Here is a 22,390-nt window from a genome sequence, read left to right on the forward strand (position 1 = left end):
TAAACGTTGTGACAATGGGGACTGGTTGGGGCATCCTGGTGGCCGCAGCATTGGCAGAGACACGGGGACAGAGGAGGTGACATCACCTTTACTGAGCCCAGCACACGTGACGTGTCCCACACCGTGGTGTCCCTGTGACACTGGGGTCCCGTGTGGTGGCAGAAGGGGTGGCATCACCTTTACTGAGCCTGACGGGTGGTGCCATGTGTCACAATGTGACGTGAGCCATCCCATGGTGTCCTGGTGGCACCAGTGTCCTCGTGGTGCCAGTGCCAACAGAGGAGGTGACACTGCCTTTACTGGCATATGGCACTGTGTGACACTGCGTGTGGCACTGTGTAGTGTCCCATAGCCCAGTGTCCTGGTGGCACCAGTGACCCACGTGGTGGTGGAAGGGTTGGCATCGCCTTTACTGAGCCTGACAGGTGGCACGTGGTGCCATGTAGCACAGCGTGACACATCCCACACCGCAGCGTCACTGGGGTCCCACACGCCGCTAGTGCCAGTGCCGGGGTCAGAGGAGGTGACAGCGTGTGACACAGTGTGATGTGTCCCATGCCCCGGTGGCCGCAGTGTCCCCCTGGTGCTGGGGTCAGGGAGGTGACAGTGCTCCGCTGCACCTGTCCCACAGCACAGGCCCAGCCCTGGCTCGGTGTCCCCGTGTCCCCGTGTCCCCGTGTCCCCGGTCACACCTGGCGGTAGGTGCCGTTGTAGGAGAAGGGCTCGGGGTGGACGCAGGGGCCGGGGCTGGCCGGGGTCCAGCGCTGGATCTGCAGGCGGGAGCAGGCCGGAGGGTCCAGGGGCCGCACGATGACCGGCGCCCGCGACGCCACCGACGGGTCCTCGCTGAAGAAGTTGAAGGGGCGCAGGAAGAAGCCGACGGCGTTGCCCGGAGTGGCCGTGTTGGGGATGTCCTCGGCGTGGGGCACGTGCAGGAAGCCCACGGTCACCCAGGCCACCAGGTCCTGGGGGGACACACCACGGTGTCAGTGGCACCATGGGCCCCCCCCCGCGGGAGCTGGGGAGCCCCCAGAGATGGCCCCGCTCTGGGGATGAAACCCCCCCAGCCCCTCAGCAGCCACCAGCCCCGTGTGCCCAGTGTCCCCCCAGCGTCACCTGGTCCTCGATGGTCTCGTTGTCGCGGATGAAGCTCTCGAAGGTGACCGGGGGGTCCCAGGGGTTGTTCTGGGTGTAGATGCTGCTGCTGCTTGGCTCGTTCTCGTGGCGCCGTGTCACGGCCAGGTGGTACCTGCGACAGGTGAGGGGTGGGGTCAGCCTGGGGGCGGGGAGTTCCTGTCCCACCCCTGTCCTGGTCCCCCGACTGTGCCACCCACGGCCCAGTCACGTCAGGGGGACACAGGGCTGGTGAGGGGCATGGGGGTCCCCAGCTTTGTGCGCTCCTCAGCTCCTGAGGGGTTCCCCAAATCCAGGGGGATTCCCCAGGTCCCCGAGGGACTCCTCAGCTCCCGAGGGGTTTCCCAACCCTGGAGGATCCCCAGATCTTGAGGGGTCCCCATTTCCAGAGCTTCCTCATCTCCCAAGATGTTTCACAGCTCCCGGAGACTCTTCAGCTTCCAGGGGCTCCCCAGCTCCGCCAGGCCCCTCGGCCCCAGGGTGTCCCAAACTCCCATGGGCTGCTCCAGCTCCCAGGCGGTTTCTTTCCCCAGCTCCAGGGCCGTTCCCAGCTCTGGAGGTTCCCCGGCTCCCAAGGACCTACTCCAGCTGCAGGGCACGATGGGGAGGTGCCAGCAGGGAGAGGCGCCATCCCAGGAAGGCGTGACCAGGGCAAGGACACCGTGCCCCCACAGGTGACACAGCCGGTGACGCTGGAGTCCCCGTGCGGCCCCGTGCCCACGCCGCGGAGCCCCCCGGTGCCCACCTGGCCCAGGTGACGCCGCGCTCCTCGCGCCAGCCGCGGGGCAGCACGGGCCCGGCGTGGGAGCTGAGCTGCAGGCGGAAGGTGCGGCGGTGGCCCCAGCGGTTCCGCCGGCGCGGGTTGGAGAAGAGCAGGTACCGCGGCGCGGGCCGGTCCAGCGGCAGCGCGGCCTCGCGCTCCCGGCGCCGCGGCTCCCGGTGCAGCCACGGCTGCACCACGCGCGCCCCCGCGCTCCAGGGGTTGGAGATGTTCTCGAAGCGAATGTCCATCGTCTCGAAGCTGTTCCCGGAGCCTGCGGGGACCGGGTGTCAGTGGAGGGGACACGGTGGCGCAGCCCCCCCCCCCCACCACGGTGTGGGGGTGGGACACCGCCGAGGTGCCGCCCTGGAGGGGTGGGACACCGCAGGGGTGTCACCACGGATGTGGACTGGGACCTCATGGAGATGCCAGCATGGAGGGCTGAGATGCCACCCCCATGAAGACTGTGACCCCACAATCAAGCCGTCATGGTGGGCTGGGGTCCAGTTTGGTACACCAGCATGGAGAGGAGGCCCTTTGAGGAGATGCCACCACAGCAGGCTGTGACACCTTGGAGATGCCACCACCGCAACAAGGGGCTGAGACACCAGGAGATGCTGCCGTGGATGTGGCCTGGGAAATACCACCCATGGGGGGCTGGGACCCCAGGCAGATGCCATCACCCATGGGGGACTGGGACCCTGCAGAGATGCCACAGAGGGCTGGAGCCCCAGATGTCACCAGGGCCAGGAGATCCCACCGCCACAGAGGGACGTGACCATGGAGGGGATCATCATCTGAGGGTGCAGGTGATGCCCAGGTGATACCACCCTTCCAGAAACAAGGCACCTCAGCCCCTGGAACCCGCCGTGGGTCCGGCCTCTCTCCCAGCGCCCTCCCCACGGCCAGGGGGTGTCGGGAGCCGTCAGGGCCCTTCACCTGCGACATCCAGGTCCACCTTGTAGTGCACCAGGTGGGTGTGGATGTTGCCCAGGAGGTGGGTGTGCACGCGGCTGCCGTAGCGCCGGCCCTCGGGCGTGTAGAAGGTGGCGTGGATGTAGCCGGTGGCGTGGACCTTGGTCTCCAGGACGCCGTTGGGGTAGAGCAGGAAGTCCCAGATGTAGTCGTAGTTGTAGACGGTGGAGGTGGTCCTGAGCACCAGCGCCCGTCCCTCCAGCCCCGCGTAGAAGTGGAAGCCGCCCTGGAAGTCACTGTCAAAGTGGCGGCGCAGGGGAACGCCCGTGGGCAGCTCGAAGACGCAGAGGGCGCGGGGGAAGCGCACGGGGCCGTCGGCGTCCAGGAGGTGGTGGGCGTCCAGGAAGGCGGCGGTCTCGGGGCAGTCCACGCCGCGCGCCAGCTCGTAGCTGGAGGCGCCCATGGCCCAGCCGGCGTCCATGTACTTGGTCTGCATGGCGGCCGGCGAGTGGCCGCCGTAGAAGGCGACGGCCTCCTGCACGCTCAGCTCGTAGGCCACGCGCTCGCCGCCGAAGCGCACGTCGAAGAGCTGCAGGCCGGCGGAGGAGCGCAGCCGGAACGCCAGGCTCCAGCCGCCGTACTCCAGCCGGTTGCCGCGCAGCCGGTAGCGCCGGCCCTGCGGCTCGCACACCTTGGCGCCGTGCACCTCGGTGGGGGTCCCGCTGGAGAAGCGCCCGCGGGGCTCGTAGCTGGAGAAGAGGTGGCGGGCGGGGGGCTCGGGCAGGCGGGCCAGGGGCAGCGCGCCCCGCGCGTGGCTCTCGGCCAGCTCCCGCACGCCGCCGAAGTAGCGCCCGTTGTACCAGAGCTGCCGCACGGCCCAGCGCCGCGGGTCGGGGTCCCGGTGGTCCAGCAGCACCTCCAGCCCCACGGGGTGCAGGAAGAAGCCCTCCACGAAGCGCTGGATCACCAGCCACGTGCGGCGCTCGCCGGGGCCCAGCCCGCGCGGGGCGATGTCGGAGAAGGTGAGGCAGCGCTCGGAGCAGTTCTGGAAGCCGAAGCCGGTGGCCTCGCGCAGCAGCGGCTCCAGCGGGGCCATGGCGGCCACCAGCGCCTCGTGCAGCAGCTCGTACTCCAGCCGCGTCATCGGCCGCGCCCAGAAGGGCACGGTGCGGCCGCCCTTGAAGGCCAGGGGCCGGTAGGAGCTGGGGCGCGGCAGGGGCCCCACGGCCAGCTCGGTGACGTTGGGCTCCGCTTGCGCCCCGAAGAAGATGACGGCGCGGGCCTCGCGCCGCGGCCGCGCCCCGCCGCGCTCCAGGAACCGCAGCGCCGAGCGCTTCTTGGGGGGCAGCAGCTCCACCAGGAACAGCGAGTTCTTGGCCAGGGGCCCCCCCCGGCTGGGCGACAGCCCCAGCTCCGGCCGCTCCATCAGGAAGGTCCGCACGGCCCGGAGCTCCGCCGGGGACAGGTCGGCGAAGATGGACGCGGGGTCCGGGGGGTCCGCGGAGGGGCCGGAGGAGGCCGCGGTGACCAGCAGGGCCAGCGCCCAGGGCAGCCCCAGCAGCCACATCCTGGGGGACGCGGGGACGGGGGGGTCAGCACCGGAGAGGGGATGGGGCACGGCTGAGCACCTCCGGCTCCAGCAGTGCCACGATCCCAGCAAAGCTGGGGTGACCCCCAGGAAAACCGGGGGCACCAAGGCAGGGCCCCCAGAACAACTGGAACCACCACGGGGAGGAGCAGAGGGCCCAGAAAAAACGGGCAGAACATGGGGTGAACCCCCAGTGAAACCAGAGACAGCATCGATGTCCCATGGGGAACAGGGGACACCATGGGGTGACCCCCAAAAGACTGGGTGACCCCCAAAAGCCTCCCGCCCAGCCTGGAGCCCCTCAGCACCCCCAAAACCCTCTCTCAGGGTGACTGTTGAACCCCCTGGGTGGGCCTGGGGAGCACCCAGTGTCGGGGCCCCCGAGTCGCCCCCCCCCCCCCACCGCAGGGAGCCCCCCACGCCCCCCACTCACCTGCGCTGGCGCTGCCGCCCCATCCGAGCAGCGCTGCCCTCTGTGCCCGGCCCTGGGGCACTGACCCCCCCCCCGGCCCCCCCGCCGGGGCACTGACCCCCCCCCTCCCCGCCCCCAGGGGCACTGCCCCCTCCCCGCCCCCCTCCCCGCCCCCTCCCCGCCCCCCGGTCAAGGCCACCGGCAGGACCCGTGTCCCCCCTGTCCCCACCGGGCTGCCCCCCCCGCACCCCCCCGTCCGCACCTTCGCTGTCTCCGCCACATCGCGCCCCAGGCGGGGGGGGGCGTGGGGAGGGACCCCCCGGTCCCGACCCCCGGTCCCGACCCCCGGTCCCGACCCCCGCCCCCCCGCGGGTTAATGATCACCCGGGGGGGGCACAGAGGCGCCGGGGCCGCCCGGTCGTTGTCCCCCCCCGCGCCGGGGGCCGCTCCGAGCGATCAAATCCCGGGGATGAGGCGAGAGAAGAGCGGGGAGAATCCCGCGGCAGCCGCGGCCTCCCGGGCTGGGGGGGGTGCGGGGCGGGGTGGGGGCGCTCCGGGCCCCCCCCGGAGCCCCTCCGGCTCCGAACAGCGCCCCCGGCACGCCCCACCCCCCACCCCCCCAAAATCCACACGGAAAATCCACACTTGGAGCCCTCCATCGCCGCGGCTGCATCCCGTTCCCATGGCAACGCGTCCCTGGCCCTCCCGTTGCCATGGAAACGGGGCGCCGACCCCCAAAATCCGCATGGAAAGGGGTCTTTGACCCCCCCCCCAAACTCCACGGCTGCATCCCGTTCCCATGGCAACGCATCCACGGCCCCGCCCCGGCCCCGCCCTCCCTCCCCAACCGGGGAAAAAGGGGTTAAAAACCCCAAAAAAGGGATAATTGGGTTAAAAAGGCACCAAAGAGGGCGGCAGTGGTTTTAACAAACCCCAGAATTCGGGGTAAGTGGTTTTAAAAGCCAAATAAAATGGGATAAATGATTTTAAACGAAAAAGAAAAAGAAAAAGAAAAAGAAAAAGAAAAAGAAAAAGAAAAAGAAAAAGAAAAAGAAAAAGAAAAAGAAAAAGAAAAAGAAAAAGAAAAAAAAAAGCGAAGTGGTGTTAAAAGCAAATGTAACCCCAGGAAAAGCCTTTGAAAAGCCCCAAAATTCAAAATTTCTTTCAATATTTTCCATCCCCCCAGGGTGGGATGGGTGTTTTTTAACAGCCAAAAAAACCCCAGCATAAGTAATTTTAAAAGCAAAGAATGGGATAGGTGATTTTAGAATGCCCTGGAAGTGGGGTACATGGCTGTAAAAGCCCCAAAACTGGAATGAGTGGCTTTAAATCGCCCAAAAAAGTCCCATGGTAAGTTATTTTTAAATGGAAAAAAAAAAAATATAAGGGATTTTAAAATGGCCCCGGAAAAGGGATAAGGCTTTAAAAGCCCCAGAATTGTGGCGAGTGCTTTTAAAAGAAAAAAAAAAAAAAAAAAAGAAAAAAAAAAAAAAAAGAAAAAAGAAAGAAAAAGGATATGTGGGTTTGAAGCGGCAAAAAGTGGGATAAGAGGTTTTTTAAAACCACCAAAAAATGGCCTGAGTGCTTTCAAAAGCCCCAAAACCCAGGATAAGTGGATTTTAAAGTCCCAAAAAATAGGGCAAGTGGTTTGAGAAGCCTTTTTTAAAAAATCCACTAGGAAAAATCATTTTTAAAGCCAAAAAAGGGGGGGGGGTGAAATGTTTTAAAGCCTCAGAAGAATGGTATAAGTGGTTTTAAAAGCATGGGGGGGGGGGGAACCAACACAGGATAAGTATTTTTTTACAGCCAAAAGAACAAAAAGTGACAAGTGATTAAAAAAAAAAAAAAAGGAAGAGATAAGTGGTTTAATAAACCCAAAAAATCGAGGTAAGTGGTTTTAAAGCCAAAAAAAAAAAATCCTAGGATATATTTATAAATAAAACAAACCACAAAAAGGATAATTGGTTTCGAAAGTCTCAAAAATGGGAAAAGTGATTTTAAAAGTGAGGGGGGGAAAAAGAGATAAATTATTTTAAAAGCAAAAGAAACCTTCAGGATAGGCAATTTTAAAAGCCCAAAAAATGTAAAAGCCTCCAAAACGGTGATGTCTTTTTAAAAAGCCCCCAAAATTGGGAAAAGAGAGGAGAGGAGGAAGGAAAGGAAAAGAGAAAGGAAATAAAAAGTGCTTTTAAAGCCAAAAAAAAACCCCAGGAAGAAGTGGTCTAAGGCCCCACAGAATGGGGTAAGTGGTTTAACACATGTCCTCTCCCCCAAAAAAAGGAAAAATAATTTTAAAAGCCAAAAAGTAAACGGGAAAAGTGAATTCAAAGCCACAAAACTGGGAATAGTGGTTTTAAAAGGCCCCAAAATTGGGAAAAGGGCCCCTAAAGTTCAGGGTAAGTTATTTCCACAGCCAAACTCGAGGGACAATTGCTTCTAAGAGTTCCCCAAAAATGGAATAATTTGTTGTAAAAGCAAAAATTTTAATAAAGGGTATGAGCAGTTTCAAAAGACTCCAAAAACCACAAAATAAGTGGCTTTAAAAAGAACAAAAAAAGAAAGAAAAAAACAACAAAGAAAAACCCAAAAAAAAAAAAAAAAAAAAAAAAAAAAAAAAAAAAAAAAACCAAAAACCCTCCCCAAGTGGTTCAAAATGGGAGGAGTGTTTTTAAAACCACAAAACCCAGTATGGTTTTTTGGCAGACAGAATGCCATGGCCGAGCTGCTGGACAGAGCTCAGCAGGGCAGAGAGAGAATGTTCTAGAGAAGGGAAATAAACACCCTTGAGAAGCCGGCCCTGCCCGTTCAGACTCCTCCTGTGGCTGCGGGGCTGGGAACAAGGACTTTTACACTTTTACACTTTTACACTTTTACACTTTTACACTTTTACACTTTTACACTTTTACACTTTTACACTTTTACACTTTTACACTCTCGGGCTCACCTCGACACCCGCACCCCGAGACCCTAGAAATGCACAGCTCATATTAAACACGGTTACATATTAAAATATATGTTAAATACACGTACTAAACATGGTTAAATATAGGTATTAAAATACACGTTAAATACACGTACTAAACACGGTTAAATGCAGGTATTAAAATACACGTTAAATACATGTACTAAACACGGTTAAATATTAAAATACACGTTAAATACACGTACTAAACACGGTTAAATACAGGTATTAAAATACACGTTAAATACATGTACTAAACACGGTTAAATATTAAAATACACGTTAAATACACGTACTAAACACAGTTAAATGCAGGTATTAAAATACACATTCAATGCACAGACTAAACACACTTAAATATTAAAATACTTGTTAAACCCACGTATTAAACACGGTTAAATATTAAAATACACGTTAAATGCATGTACTAAAGGGTTAAATATTAAAATATGTGTTAAATACACGTATTAAACACAGTTAAATATTCAAATACACGTTAAATGCACATACTAAACACGGGTAAATATTAAAATACACGTTAAATGCATGTACTAAAGGGTTAAATATTCAAATACACGTTAAATACACGTATTAAACATGGTTAAATATTAAAATACATGTTAAATACATGTACTGAACACAGTTAAATATTCAAATAAACATTAAATACACGTACTGAACACAGTTAAATATTCAAATACACATTAAATGCACGCATTAAACACAGTTAAACATTCAAGTACACATTAAATGCACGCACTGAACACAGTTAAACATTCAAGTACACATTAAATGCACGCACTGAACACAGTTAAACATTCAAGTACACATTAAATGCACGCACTGAACACAGTTAAACATTCAAGTACACATTAAATGCACGCACTGAACACAGTTAAACATTCAAGTACACATTAAATGCGCGCCCCAAACACGCGTCTCCCCCAGCCGGGTTCTGTGTGGGTCCATCGCGCTGGGCTCTGCACGGTGCCCGTGGGGCTGTGCTCGCAGGAACGGGGATCTCGCTTCACCCCGAGTGGGGCACTTTGTGGGGTGCGCTCCCGTCCCCATGGGCTGCCCTGCCCACCACCAAAAACGGGCTCCTGGCACACGGGGAGCTTGGGATCCTGAGGGACAGGGTGTGGGGGTCGTGAGTTGGGGGTTATGGGGTGTGGGGTTATGGGGTGTGGGGGGTTATGGGGTGTGGGGTTATGGGGTCTGGGGTTATGGGGTCTGGGGTTATGGGGTGGGGGGTTATGGGGTCTGGGGTTATGGGGTGTGAGGGTCGTGGGGTGGGGGTTATGGGGTCTGGGGTTATGGGGTGTGGGGGGTTATGGGGTCTGGGGTTATGGGGTGTGAGGAATTTGGGGAGGTGTGAGGGGTTTAGGACTGTGAGAGGTTATGGGGTGTGGGGGGTTATGGGGTGTGGGGGGTTATGGGGTGTGGGGAGTTCAGGGGTGTGGGGGGTTCAGAGTGTGTGGGGGTTATGGGGTGTGGGGGGGTTATGGGGTGTGAGGAATTTGGGGAGGTGTGAGGGGCTCAGGGGTGTGGGGAGTACAGGGGTGTGGGGGGTTATGGGGTGTGGGGGTTATGGGGTCTGGGGGGTTATGGGGTGTGAGGAATTTGGGGAGGTGTGTGGGGTTCAGGGGTGTGAGGGGCTCAGGGGTTTGAGGGGTTCAGGGCTGTGAGAGGTTATGGGGTGTGAGGGGTTCAGGGGTGTGGGGGTTCAGGGGTGTGGGGGGGTTATGGGGTGGGGGGGGTACAGAGGTGTGGGGGTTATGGGCTCTGGGGGGTTATGGGGTGTGAGGAATTTGGGGAGGTGTGAGGGTCTCAGGGGTGTGGGGGGTTCAGGGGTGTGGGGGTTATGGGGTCTGGGGGGTTATGGGGTGTGGGGGGTTCAGGGGTGTGGGGGTTATGGGGTGTGGGGGGTTCAGGGGTGTGGGGGTTATGGGGTCTGGAGGGTTCAGGGGTGTGAGTAGTTGCGGGGGTGTGGGGGTTGCAGGGAGCTGAAAGGTTCCCCAGCTCTGTGCCTGTGGGATGTGGGTGCAATATGCAAATTTTTGATGTACAAAAGTTCTCATACAAAGCACAAAGCACAAAACCTTTTCATGTAAGACCTATAAAAAACCTTTTTTGTACAAGATACGCACGTTTTTACTTCAGGCCTACGCTCTCCAGGAGCCAGAGATCACGGCTGTGCTTTAATTTTGACACAAAACAAAAGCTGTGGCTTGACTGTCGTTGAGGTTATAAATAAAATTAATTCCTTTTCCAGCCTAGTTGTTGCTTTTCCTCCCCTGTTTTTAATTTCTGTGGGTAACTGCCCCATCCCATCCCATCCCATCCCATCCCATCCCATCCCATCCCTTTACAGTCCTGCTGCAGGGAACTGCACCCACAGTTCAGAAACGTGAGGTGCAGAGCGTTGCTATAATTACCACTGGAAAATATAGGATTTTAATTTAAAATTTTACCTCACTTCTTCCTCGGGACGCGCGGCAGGAAGCCCAGCCGTACCCCAGACGTGTTCAGGTGGGAGTACAAGTGTTTCCAAAAACGGCTACAGGGCTTGAGAGCTGCTAAAAGGCTTTTCTGCATTTCATCCACACCCCCCCACCCTTGGGTGTTTTCTTCTGTTAAAATCATTGCGTTCGCTCATTAATGCTTTTCTAAAAGTTACCCAAATCATCATAAATTTAAATCCTTCTGGGCAGGCCTAGGAAGGTTGACACAGGTTTGCATGATCCCAAATATGCATCAATTCTCACGCCAGCTCCCGGTTTGGTTGGATTTTCTGATTCTTCACTGGTTGAAACAGAAGTATGAGCCCATAAGATAAAAGTTTTTCTAGCATTATTCTCTCTTTTTCAGTAAAAAGGCAAAATAAAATCAGCAAAAACCGAATTGATAGCACATAAAATGGCTTGTTTTACATAATTCTGTTAATATTTGGTCTCCCAACAAGTTGCTCTGGATGAAAGCACGAACAAGTCACAAAAACCAATAAACTGATAATACAAGCGATGATGGGGGCGGTTAAAAGTCCCATCGTGTTCTGTTCCTGGAAAAGGGGAAATGAAAGTTTGACCTGCTACAGACGGATCATTATAAAAGAAAACCAAAAAAAACCAACAACAACAACAACAACAACAACAACAAAAAACAAAAACAAAAACAAAAAACCACCCCAAAAAAAAAAAAAAACACCAAAACAAACCAAATAAAAAAAAAAAAAAAGGAAAAAAAAAAGAAGAAAAGAAAAGGGAACAATGCACCACGGGGTGTTGATTCAGTTCCGCTGCAAAACCACAGAAGTCACTAAAAGCACCTAAAAGCCGTGATCTCATCTGGCTCTGGGCTTTCTCCAAAGCCGCCGGGAGCCGCCCCCCTGCCAGCTCCTGAATTCCATTTTCTGTGCCCGGGGAGCGCCAGCATTCCCAGGGAGAGAGCAACCAAAGGTTCCCTGGATTTGGGAATCTCCTGTGCTCAGTGCGGCCGCACCGCGCGGTCGCACCGCTGAGAGCCCCGGGTGGAAATGTCCCACGTTTAATGGTGTTTAACGTTTCGTGTTCAGTGCTCAATAGTTCGTGTTCAATGCTCAAAAGTTCATGTTCAATGTTCAATAGTTCATGTTTCATGTTTCATGTTCAGTGTTCAGTGTTTCATGCTCAATGTTCAATGTTTCATATTCAATGTTCCATGTTTCACGTTCCATGTTCAATGTTCAGTATTCAATTTTCAATGTTCCATGTTCCATGTTTCATGTTCAATATTCAATTTTCAATGTTCACTGTTCAATGTTCAATATTCAATGTTCATTTTTCAATATTCAATGTTCAATATTCAATGTTCATTTTTCAATATTCAGTGTTCAATGTTCATTGTTCAATGATCAATGTTCAATGTTCAGTGATGTTCCATGTTTCATGTTTCATGTTCAATATTCAATGTTCAATGTTCCATGTTCAATGTTCCATGTTCAATGTTCAATGTTCAGTGTTCCATGTTCAATATTCAATATTCAATGTTCAATGTTCCATGTTTCATGTTCCATGTTTCATGTTCAATATTCAATTTTCAATGTTCACTGTTCAATGTTCAATATTCAATGTTCATTGTTCAATATTCAATGTTCAATGTTCACTGTTCAATGTTCAATATTCAATGTTCAATGATCAGTGTTCAACGTTCAATGTTCAGTGTTCAATGTTCCATGTTCCATGTTTCATGTTCAATGTTCAATATTCAATGTTCCATGTTCAATATTCAATGTTCAATGTTCCATGTTCCATGTTCCATGTTCAATATTCAATTTTCAATGTTCACTGTTCAATGTTCAATATTCAATGTTCTATGTTCAATATTCAATAGTCAATGTTCAATGTTCAATGTTCCATGTTCCATGTTCCATGTTTCATGATTCACGTTCCATGTTCCATGTTCAATGTCCAGTGTGCAATGTTCAATGTTCAATGTTCCATGTTCCATGTTCAATGTTCAATATTCAATGTTCAATGTTCCATGCTCCATGTTCCATGTTCCATGATTCATGTTCCATGTTCCATGTTCCATCCCGCAGCTCCAGGAATTTGGGTTTGTGCTCCAACAAACCCCAGAGCTGTGACACCCCCGGAGCGGGGATGGGGCTCCTGGGCTGCTGCCAGCGCTGAGAGCCGCGCGTCCGGGAGCGGGAATGGCCCGGGGAGACGGGAATGACCTGGGGGAGCTGGGAATGGCCTGGGGGAGCTGGGAATGACCCGGGGGAGCTGGGAATGACCCGGGGGAGCTGGGAATGACCCGGGGGAGCTGGGAATGGCCTGGGGGGGGCGGGAATGACCCGGGGGAGCTGGGAATGGCCTGGGGGGGCCGGGAATGACCTGGAGGGGAGGGACAGGAATGGCCTGGGGGAGCCAGGAATGGCCTGGGGAGCCAGGAATGACCTGGGGGAACCGGGAATGACCCGGGGGAGCTGGGAATGGCCTGGGGAGCTGGGAATGGCCTGGAGGGGAGGGACAGGAATGGCCTGGGGAGCTGGGAATGGCCTGGGGGAGGCAGGAATGACCTGGGGAGGTGGGAATGGCCTGGGGGAGCTGGGAATGGCCTGGGGGGGACAGGAATGGCCTGGGGGAGCCGGGAGTGACCTGAGGAAGGCAGGAATGACCCGAGGGAGCAGCAGTGACCCTGATCAGTGCCCAGATAACGTTTGCTCCGGGGATTTTAACTCTCTGCTGCCCACCCCACTCCCCAGCACCCCCCTGCACTAGAGCTGACCGGATTTCAGTTCATGGCCAGATTTTATGGCCCCCATGGCATCGTTTTGTTACCAAAAATCGGTAAAATAAAACTCCTTCACGCCAGAGCAGCTTTAAACTGCAGGAATTCTTCGTCTGGCCGGATGCACGGGGGGTTTCTCCTCCCAGACATTGTGTGTGCTGAGCACAGAAGCAGCTCCTGTTCAGATACCGTATTTCACACACAGATTCACTGATTTTCCCGGAATAAACAGCCCGAGGATCTGCTGATAACCGAGCATCTCACAGGACTTAGAAGAGTCAGCCTCAGTGCAATTAAATATTAATTTCAGCAGAACTCCTGAGCCTTCCCTTGCCTTGCCAGTGTGACATGGGGAAGTTTCTGGCCATCTCCCAACACCAAATCGTGCCAGTCCCCCTCCTACCTGGGCAGCTCTGCAAAGTCAGTTTGCCAATAATCCCCGGGGAAATTCCCCTCTTTTACCAGCCCTGGAGGGGCCTTCTGCCTTCCTTGGGATTATTTCACAAACAAATCACATTTTTCAACGACTGATCTATTAATTTCTGTCGTATTTGTGCTCACTATATTTCTTTGCAAACGGATCCGTGCATTTTCAATTTCCCAATGTGTTCCCTGACGTTTCAGTTCTGTTATTCATTAACTGCACACTTACCTGCCCACACCAGGTTACCAATCACCTGCTGGGATTTTCTGAGGCTCCCAGTGCTGACCACTGGTATCTGGGGTTGTCCCAGGACATCCCAGGTGTTGGTGCAGGGCTCCTTTTCGCAGCAGCCTCTGTCAGCTCACGGATTCCCTGGAATTACCGGCGACTTTCCAACATGCTGGGCTTCGCTTCTTCTGCCCTTTGTAGGATTTTGACCAATTTCTCCTTCGTGCTTCACGGGGGCCTGGGGGATCCTGGCCGGGTTCAAAGAGGGGTTCCCCAAAGCTCAGCACTGTCCTGCTGAGTGGGGCACGCTGGCACTGCAGCACCCTGCTGGTGGCACCCCGTGCCCTGCTCCTGGCTCCCATCCAGCTGTGCCCAGCAGCTTTGGTGCTCCCCGGCTCCAAACCCCCCCGCGATGCCCTCGGGCACCCCTGCTCATCCTTCACTCGCGCTGTCCAAGCGCTCGGAACGTTCTGGATTCTCGCCCTCCGAAGGAAACCATTTCCAGCTCTCTGTGCCACAGGAGCAGGCACCTCAGGAGGGAGCAGCTGTGTCCCTGCCAGCGCTGCAGGGCGCGCCCGCTTCGGCCGCGTCTGGAGGAGTGCCCGGGACAGCTCCATAAAATAATAGCATTAAATAAATAAATATAATAAATAATAAAGTAAACCCTTAAATCTGCTCCCCTGTGGGGAAAAAAAATGCAGCAGACCCCGGCTCAGGGAAGAAATGCTGGTGTCTGCTCCAGATCAGGAGGCTGAAGGACAGCTTTATTAAATCTATACTATATCACATTAATAGACTATTTAAAGTGATGCTATCCTATTCTACATACTCACTTCTTACTTACCTAACTAACTCAAACTGTGACTCTGCTGAGAGCCCGACACAGCTGGATCCCACTGGGCACTGACCCCAAACACCCTTCACCAGAATCCAGCCCAGCAATCCCTGCAGGTGAACAATCTCCACACCACATTCCACGTGGGGAAAACAAAGGGGCAGAGATAAAGATTGTTTTCTCTGCTTCTCTCTGTGTAATCCTGAGAGACAGAATTGTGTCTCTGTCCAGAGAATGTGACTGTCACACTCCCCACTCTGCTTTTTCCTGCCAGCACTGCTGGGCAGTGTCTGACCCACGTTCCAAAGATGTTCTAAGCTTTTTCCAAAGCTTTCCTTGCCTCCCCCTCCACAGAACGTGGTGTTTGCCTTCCCTGGCTGGCTCCAGGTTTGGGAGGAGCCTCCACCTTTGATCAGCCAGGCCCCCATGGCCACGCCAGTGGGGTTACAGCATTCCCTGCAGCCCCCGTTCCTTCCGCCTCTTCTGAGCCCTGGAACATAAAAATCTCAACGCCTTTTGAGTCAGGTATTGCATTTTGTACTCCCCACCCCAGAAAGATCTTTGAGCACCCAATTTTCCAAACACATATCTCCCGGGCCAGGGACTGGGCACTGAGGCAGATACAGAAATTGGTGAGTCCCCAGTGTTTTCCTGATTTAAATGGCAATGCTTGGGACAAAGGCCTCTTCCCTTCCTCCCTGCCGCACCCACAGCAGTTCCCAGCTCAGTTTTGCTCTGCAGGAGTTCAACACCAAATAAATTCTTCCTGCATCAATTACAAATTTACCTTTTCCTTCCCCGGGAGTTATAGCCAGGGGCTCAGCTGAGGATGATCCCTCGGTGCCCATCAGGGGATTCTTCGTCTCCATCTCAGGAGCCTGGTGGTTTGGAGAGCTGGGTTTGGGGTTCCTGTCTGGGGGGACACTCCCTTTTCCAGTGTCCCCTTTCCTCACAAATTCAGCCACCAATTATTGCAGCACTCCACACAGCATTTCCCAGTGAGGGCATCCTCCCCCAGTTTCCCCCAGAGCTTCCATAGGCATCCTAGGGGGAATTCTCTCCAGAATCCCCCCTTCCACTGCATGAGCCACTTCCAATCCAAACTGTGCAATTCCAAACCCATTCCCAGCTAGGAGCATTCCAAAATGTGCCATTCCAAACTTATTCCTGGCTAGGAGCATTCCAAAATCTGCTATTCCAAACCCGTTCCCATCCAGGAGCATTTCAAAATGTGCCATTCCAAACCCATTCCCAGCTAGGAGCATTCCAAAATGTGCCATTCCAAACCTGTTCCCAGCCAGGAGCATTCCAAAATGTGCCATTCCAAACCCGTTCCCATCCAGGAGCATTCCAAAATCTGCCATTCCAAACCCATTCCCGGCTGGGAGCTCCCAGAAGGGCCCCCAGCCCTTAGGGACCTTTGAACCCCGCCCTGGGAAGCTTTTGCTGCACCTCCACCCTTCAAAGGGAAGGATGCCCTGGTCCTCCCAGGGGTCCTGCTCCCATTTCCTGCAGTCCAGGGATCGCAGCCCCTCCCCAAAAATCCCCCGAGGTGCCGCGATCCCTCGGATCCGCTGAAATTCAGGAGTTGGTCCCATCCAGGTGCCAGAACTGGTACCAGAAATGGGTAAAAATAAACCTCCTTAGCACCAAGGGAGCAGAATTCCTGTTCCTTAACGCTACCCTGGCCTTCAGGAGTTTTATTTCCACTGATTTTTGGTAACACCGCTGGCATTTCCTCAGAACTGGGTTTCCCTTGGGAAAGCTGCCGAGGGGGCAGAGGCACGGTGTGACCCCTGAGGATGTGGGGAAAAGGAGAAAACGTCCTTCCCGACCTGGCTCCCACCCCCTGGGGCAGCCTGGGGGTGCCCCGGGTGCCAGAGCCCCGCAGATCCCAGCGGGAGCCGCGCCCAGCCTCTCCCTCCCTCCGGAGCTCTGCTCCAGGAATGGAATTCCCGTATTTTTTGGCAGCAAGGACATTTAGCCCCGCAAACTCACGTCCTTGAAGGCACCTCAGCGTCCCAACCCCCCCGGCTCCGGTCTAATTTCAGGAATTTAATTGGGAAAATGTCTCCCGGCCTCGTGATCCTATCTGAAAAAAAGAAAAAAAAAAAAAAGAGCAGAGGGAAATCGGGGAATTTTCCCGGTTATTTGAGTCCCGAGCACAAAGGACCGGGCCCAGCGCCTCCCCCGCCGTGTCCCGTCCTTCCGACCCCGATTCCGGCGGCTCCTCCACGTGTGCTCCCGGCACGTTGAACTGGGGCATCCCAAAAAAGCCACGGGGGCCGCGGCGTTGTCACAGCCGGGGGTGGCAGGGAGGTGACAGGGTGACACCGCCAGGGAGCGCCGGGCTGGGAGTGCTGGGAGCAGCCTCAGGTGGCACCAGCGGGGCATTTAGGTAGGATTTTGGGAATGTTTGGGGAATATTCCTCCTGGAAAGAGCTGTCCAGCCCTGGGGGGCTTAAAAGCCGTGCGGATGTGGCACCTGGGGACACTGTCAGTGGTGGCCTTGGGGGACAGGTGGACTGGGGGCACCGGGGGTTTTCCCGTCTCCGCAATTCCCTGGTTCCGCCGTGTCCCAGTTTCCCCAGCGTGTCCCGCCCTCCCTCCCGGCTCTGCGGGCAGATGGAGTGCGTGTGGGGAGTCTGTCCCCATTCCCATGGGAACGCCACCATCTGTCCCCTGCTCGGCTGGGGGACATTCCCAGTGCTCCCAGTGCTCACTGGGAGGGGAGGGGAGCTCCCGCGCCGGGGGGGCTCTGGGGTTCCTGTATGGACTGGGCCATACTGGGAGCGGCTGTGGGGCTGCAGCTGCCCCCAGGTGTGGGGATCTTCCCCCACCCCCCGGTGGGCCCCCCCCCCCCCACCCCGAGTTTTTACTCATTTCTACACTAACTCGGATTTTTGGCCTTTATTTATTTGGGGGAGGAGGGACACTGGGGGGACACGTGGTGGTTCCTGCTGTCCCAAGAGCCCTGTCATGATTCAACCATGACAAAGAGCCCAGAGGAGTCTCCTTCCTCCCTCCCTCCCTTCCTCTTCCTCCCTCCCTGACCTTCTTCCTAAAATAAATAAAATTTAAAGGGAATAAATAGAATAGAAATTAATAGAATTAAATGGAATAGGGGGAACAGAATGGAGAAGGAGAACCGGAGTATGCAGAAGAGAACAACTGGAATAACTTAAATAGAATACAATAAAACAGAAAGAATAATAAATGACATATAAAAAAATTAAAATAAATAGACTTAAAGAAACTTCTGGCTTTAAATACGAAGATGGGGCAGGACACTGGTGGAACTGGCAGGGACTGGGAAATGCCCGGGAGGGACATTCTAGGATCCAAAGGTACTTCAGTGTCTGAAGAGAACGTGGAGAAACATCCCAGAGGGATTTTCCAAGGTCCGAAGATACTGCGAGGTCCCAGGGCACACGGAGAAGCATCCCCGGGGGATTTTCTCAGGTGCAAAGGCAACATGGAGAACCATCCCAGAGGGATTTCCCAGGGTCTGGGAGGACTGGGAAGCACTGGAGGACATTTCAAGGTCCAAAGGGACACGGAGAAGTGTCCTGGAGTGACATTCTGAGGTGCAAAAGGCACATGGAGAATCGTCCCAGAGGGGTTTTCCAAGGTCCAGGGGGACATGGGGAAACATCCCAGATACTTTAAGATCCAAAGGGAACACGGAGACACATCCCGAGGGAGTCCCCAAGGTCTGAAGGCACACGGAGAAGTCCCTGGGTTCCAGAAGCCTCCAGGCGCTCGTGGCTCCGGGGGTGCCCCAGGGTGGCTGCGGCACCGGCGAGGTCACATCCCCCGGAGCACCGGGACGACCCCGGTCCCGCGGCTACTGCTGGTCACCCGCCGGGAGGTCCCTGCCCCCGAGGGGTTCCCCAGCCCTGAGCAGGTCCCTGTGCTCGAGGGGGTCCCTGTCCCCAAGCACGGCCCTATTCCTGCGGGGGTGCCTCTCCTTGAGCGGGTCCCCGTCCCCACAGGGCTCCCTGTCCCTGTCCCTGAGCGGGTCCCCGTCCCCACAGGGCTCCCTGTCCCTGTCCCTGAGCAGGTCCCTGTCCCCACAGGGCTCCCTATCCCCGTCCCTAACTCTATCACTATCACAATCCCTATCTCTATCCCTGAGCGGGTCCCTGTCCCAATGGGGCTCCCTATCCCCATCCCCATCCCTGTCCCTGTCCCCATCCCTATCCTCGTCCCTCTCCCTATCCCTGTCCCCGCAGGGGTCCCTATCCATGTCCCTATCCCTCAGCGAGTCCCCGTCCCCAGGTGGGTCCCTGTCCCGGCAAAGGTCCCTATTGCTGTCCTTGTCCCCAGGCGGGTCCCTGTCCCTACGGGCGTCCCTGTCCCTGTCCTCGTGGAGGTCCCTGTCCCTGTCCCCAAGGGGGTCGCTGTTCCTGTCCTCGTGGAGGTCTCTGTCCCTGTACCCAAGGGGGTCCCTGTCCTTGTCCCTGTCCCCACGGGGGTCCCTGTCCCTGTCGCTGTCCCTGTCTCCACAGGGGTCCCTGTTCCCGTCCCTGTCGCTGTCCCTGTCCCCACTGGGGTCCCTGTCCCTGTCCCCACGGGGGTCCCTGTCCCTGTCCCTGTCGCTGTCCCCGCGGGGGTCCCTGTCCCTGTCCCCGCGGGGGTCCCTGTCCCTGTCCCCACGGGGGCCCCTGTCCCTGTCGCTGTCCCTGTCCCCGCGGGGGCCCTGGCTGCGGGGCCGGCAGTGCCGGCGCGTCCTGCGGTGGGAGCTGAGGTTGGCCCGCGAGGCGAAGGCGCGGCCGCAGCGGGCGCAGGGGAAGGGCCGCTGGCCCGAGTGCACCCGGCGGTGCAGCAGGAGGTGCCCGCGGTGCGGGAACACGCGGCCGCACTCGGGGCAGGGGTGGGCGCGCTCGGCGGCGCGGTGCCCCCGCAGGTGCAGCTCCAGGCTCTCCCTCCAGCTGAAGCTGCGCCCGCAGCGCCCGCACTCGAAGGGCCGCTCCTCGCCCGGCCCCGCCGCGCCCGGGCAGCGCCGGCGGCCCGGGGGCCGCGCCCGGTGCGTGTCGCGGTGCCGCAGCAGGTCCCCGCGCAGGCAGAAGCTGCGGCCGCACTCGGCGCAGCCGTGCCGGGCCCGGTTCCCCCGCCGCAGCTTCTTGTGCGCCAGGAGGCTGCGGCGGTGCCGGAAGGATTTGCCGCAGGTGCCGCACAGGTACGGCCGGCCCGGGGGCGCCTCGGCCCCGCTGCGCAGCCCGCGGCTGCCGCCGATGAGGAGCCCCGACGCCGCCGGCACCCGCCGGGGCACGGCCCAGGCGCGGCCCCGCCGCTCGGGGTCACGGCAGCCGGAGCGGGGGACACCGGACCCCGATTCCCAGCGTCCCCCGGTGTCATCCTTGCTGTCAGAACCGCTCCAGGCACCTGCTGGGAACGGAGTGTCACCGTGGGAGAGTCCTGGGCCATCCCCGTGACACCGTGGGGGGACTCCCAACCCAGTCCGGCGGGTGTCACACAGGGGCGCTGGCCAGGGCCAGCCCCTCGTCCCACAGCGAGCCCCCAGCACCGCAGGGTGTCCCCGCGGGGTGTCCCCGGTCACTCACAGCTGTCGGTGGTGTCGGTGGTGTCGGTATCTCTGCTGTGCCCCCCAGCGCAGGGAACCCCCGCGCGTGACTCCTCCTTCATGCGGGTGAACTTGGAGTTGGGGTCTGTGTGGGAGGGAGGGCCCTCAGTGCCCCCCGCCATGCCCGGGAGGGTCACGGTCACCGGCAATCGTCACCAGGCCGGGGGCTGTGCTGGGGGCGGCGGGGCCGGGCCACCCGGTGCTGGGCCACCCGGCGCCGGTATTCCTCGCAGCCGGGACACGCCCGAGCCCCGCGCCACACGCAGAGATGGGGGTGAGCCCTGCGGGGCCACCGGGCTGCAGACCCCCGGCTCGGCCTCCGGACCCACAGCTTGGTCTCGGAACCCCCACCATGTACCCAGACCCCCGGCTGAGCCTCTGAACCCCGACCGAGCCCTCGGATCACCAGCCAACCCCCCCAAACCCCGGCTCAGCCTCCGGACCCCCAGCTCAGCCTCTGAACCGTCCCCCTCAGCTGTGTCCCCAGCCCTGGGCACCCCCAGCCCGTGGCACCACCAGCCCCGTGACACCCCCTGCCCTGGGCACCCCCAGCCCCCTGACACCACCAACCCGTGGCACCCCCAGCCCCATGACACCACCAGCCCATGGCACCCCCTGCCCGTGGCACCCCCTGCCCGTGGCACCCCCAGCCCCATGACACCACCAACCCGTGGCACCCCCTGCCCGTGGCACCCCCAGCCCATGGCACCCCCAGCCCCATGACACCCCCTGCCCTGGGCACCCCCAGCCCCGTGACACCCCCAGCCCTGGGCACCCCCCCGTGACACCACCAACCCGTGGCACCCCCTGCCCGTGACACCCCCAGCCCTGTGACACCCCCTGCCCGTGGCACCACCAGCCCCGTGACACCCCCTGCCCTGGGCACCCCCAGCCCCCTGACACCCCCAGCCCGTGGCACCCCCAGCCCCATGACACCACCAACCCGTGGCACCCCCTGCCCGTGGCACCGCCAGCCCATGGCACCCCCAGCCCCATGACACCCCCTGCCCTGGGCACCCCCCCGTGACACCACCAACCCGTGGCACCCCCTGCCCGTGACACCCCCAGCCCTGTGACACCCCCTGCCCGTGACACCCCCAGCCCTGGGCACCCCCGGCTCCACGCCCCCGTCCCCTCACCCAGGCTGGCCACCAGGTCGTAGTTGTCGCACATGACCTGTCGGTGCAGCGCCCGCTGCCAGGGCGCCATCTCCGCCCACTCCTCGGGGGAGAAACGCACGGCCACCTCCTCGAATGTCACCTCGGGGGGCACCCCCTGGCAGGGACAGCGGGGGGCTCAGGGGGGCCGCGGCACCGCCCCTCGCTGGGCACGCCCAGGGCGCCCCCCCGGGCTCTGCGTGCCCGAGCCCCCGCTAATCCCCACCGGAGGCGTCGGGACGGCCCCGCCGCCCCCCCCACCCTCCGCAGGGACCCCCGGAGCCCCCCCCCCGCCCCGGGGCAGGACGCGGCGGCCGCTGCCTCCCGAGCCCCCGGGCACGGCCCGGGCTCACCCGCTGCATGGCCGGGCGGGGCCGATGGCGGCGGCGGAAGGGGCCGGGCTGGGGGGGCGGCACGAGGGGGGGAAGAGCACCGGAACCGGGTGTTGGGGGCGCCGGGGGGCCCCCGGGCGAGGAGGGGCTCTGCCGGTGCGGCGGCGGCTGCACCGGTGGGTGCCGGGGTCCGGCCCCTTCCCCGTGCCCGGTGGGCCCGGGATCCGGCCCCCTCCGCACGAACAGCGTCACCCACCCCCCAAACGGGGCTCCCCGGGGACACCGCCCCCGTCCGAGTCTGCCCCCCGCCAAATCCCGAGGAACCGGCCGGGTGACTCCGGGGATCCGGGCGCTCCGCACTGCAGGCTCCCACACCGGCGGACCCCAGCCCGAAGGGTCCCACACCGCGTGTCAGCCCCCCGGGACAGGGACACCGGGGTCCCCCCGGGTCCTGCCCTGCAGCCCCTGTGCCCAAACCTCCCAGAACCCACCCGGGTGGCACCGGGTGTCCCCAGCCACACGCCTGGCCAGTGGCACAGGGTGTCTGTGTCCCAGTCGGTCCCCAGTGAAGCCCCAGTGTGAGATCCACCCCCCCAGTCTGTCCCCAGGGAGCACGCCGGGGCTGGCCTGGTGGCCACCCTAATCCTGAGCTCTCACCTGGTGTCCAGGTGAGGTCTGGCGGTCACAGAGCCCGTTGGAAGGCACTGTCACTGTCCTGGTGGCCCCCTGGCCGTGGGCTAGGGGACAGAGCCTTTCCCGGGGCTCAGGCCAGGAGTGAGGCT

The 22,390-nt window shown here is 58.3% G+C and overlaps 2 protein-coding genes across 2 annotated transcripts; one reads left to right on the top strand and one right to left on the bottom strand.

Moving 5' to 3' along the window:
• Positions 1 to 73: 73 nt before the first annotated feature.
• Positions 74 to 4,898, bottom strand: AOC1 (amine oxidase copper containing 1). The gene is made up of 5 exons (XM_053985133.1): positions 4,831 to 4,898; positions 2,834 to 4,377; positions 1,880 to 2,168; positions 1,117 to 1,249; positions 74 to 965 (listed from the first exon to the last, which is right to left on the bottom strand). Exons 1-5 carry the CDS (start codon positions 4,851 to 4,853, stop codon positions 687 to 689), a joined length of 2,268 nt encoding a protein of 755 aa, XP_053841108.1. The 5' UTR covers positions 4,854 to 4,898; the 3' UTR covers positions 74 to 686.
• A 16,392-nt stretch (positions 4,899 to 21,290) lies between these two features.
• LOC128812500 (proline-rich protein HaeIII subfamily 1-like) lies at positions 21,291 to 22,190 on the top strand. The gene has a single exon (XM_053986981.1). The coding sequence runs from the start codon at positions 21,291 to 21,293 to the stop codon at positions 22,188 to 22,190; it is 900 nt and encodes a 299-aa protein (XP_053842956.1).
• Positions 22,191 to 22,390: the final 200 nt, after the last annotated feature.

This window comes from Vidua macroura, chromosome 1 (assembly GCF_024509145.1).
Source record: "Vidua macroura isolate BioBank_ID:100142 chromosome 1, ASM2450914v1, whole genome shotgun sequence".
Taxonomy (NCBI): Eukaryota; Metazoa; Chordata; class Aves; order Passeriformes; family Viduidae; genus Vidua; species Vidua macroura.

What these genes read in the sequence shown, in the direction of transcription:
- AOC1 (XM_053985133.1), bottom strand. Translation starts at nt 4,853, where the DNA reads ATGGGGCGGCAGCGCCAGCGCAG. An exon ending in GGTGGACCTGGATGTCGCAG is followed by an intron (nt 2,169 to 2,833) that starts GTGAAGGGCCCT and finishes CGGTCCCCGCAG; the next exon opens with GCTCCGGGAACAGCTTCGAG. An exon ending in CGCGGCGTCACCTGGGCCAG is followed by an intron (nt 1,250 to 1,879) that starts GTGGGCACCGGG and finishes CACCTGTCGCAG; the next exon opens with GTACCACCTGGCCGTGACAC.
- LOC128812500 (XM_053986981.1), top strand. Translation starts at nt 21,291, where the DNA reads ATGACCTGTCGGTGCAGCGCCCGCTGCCAGGGCGCCATCTCCGCCCAC.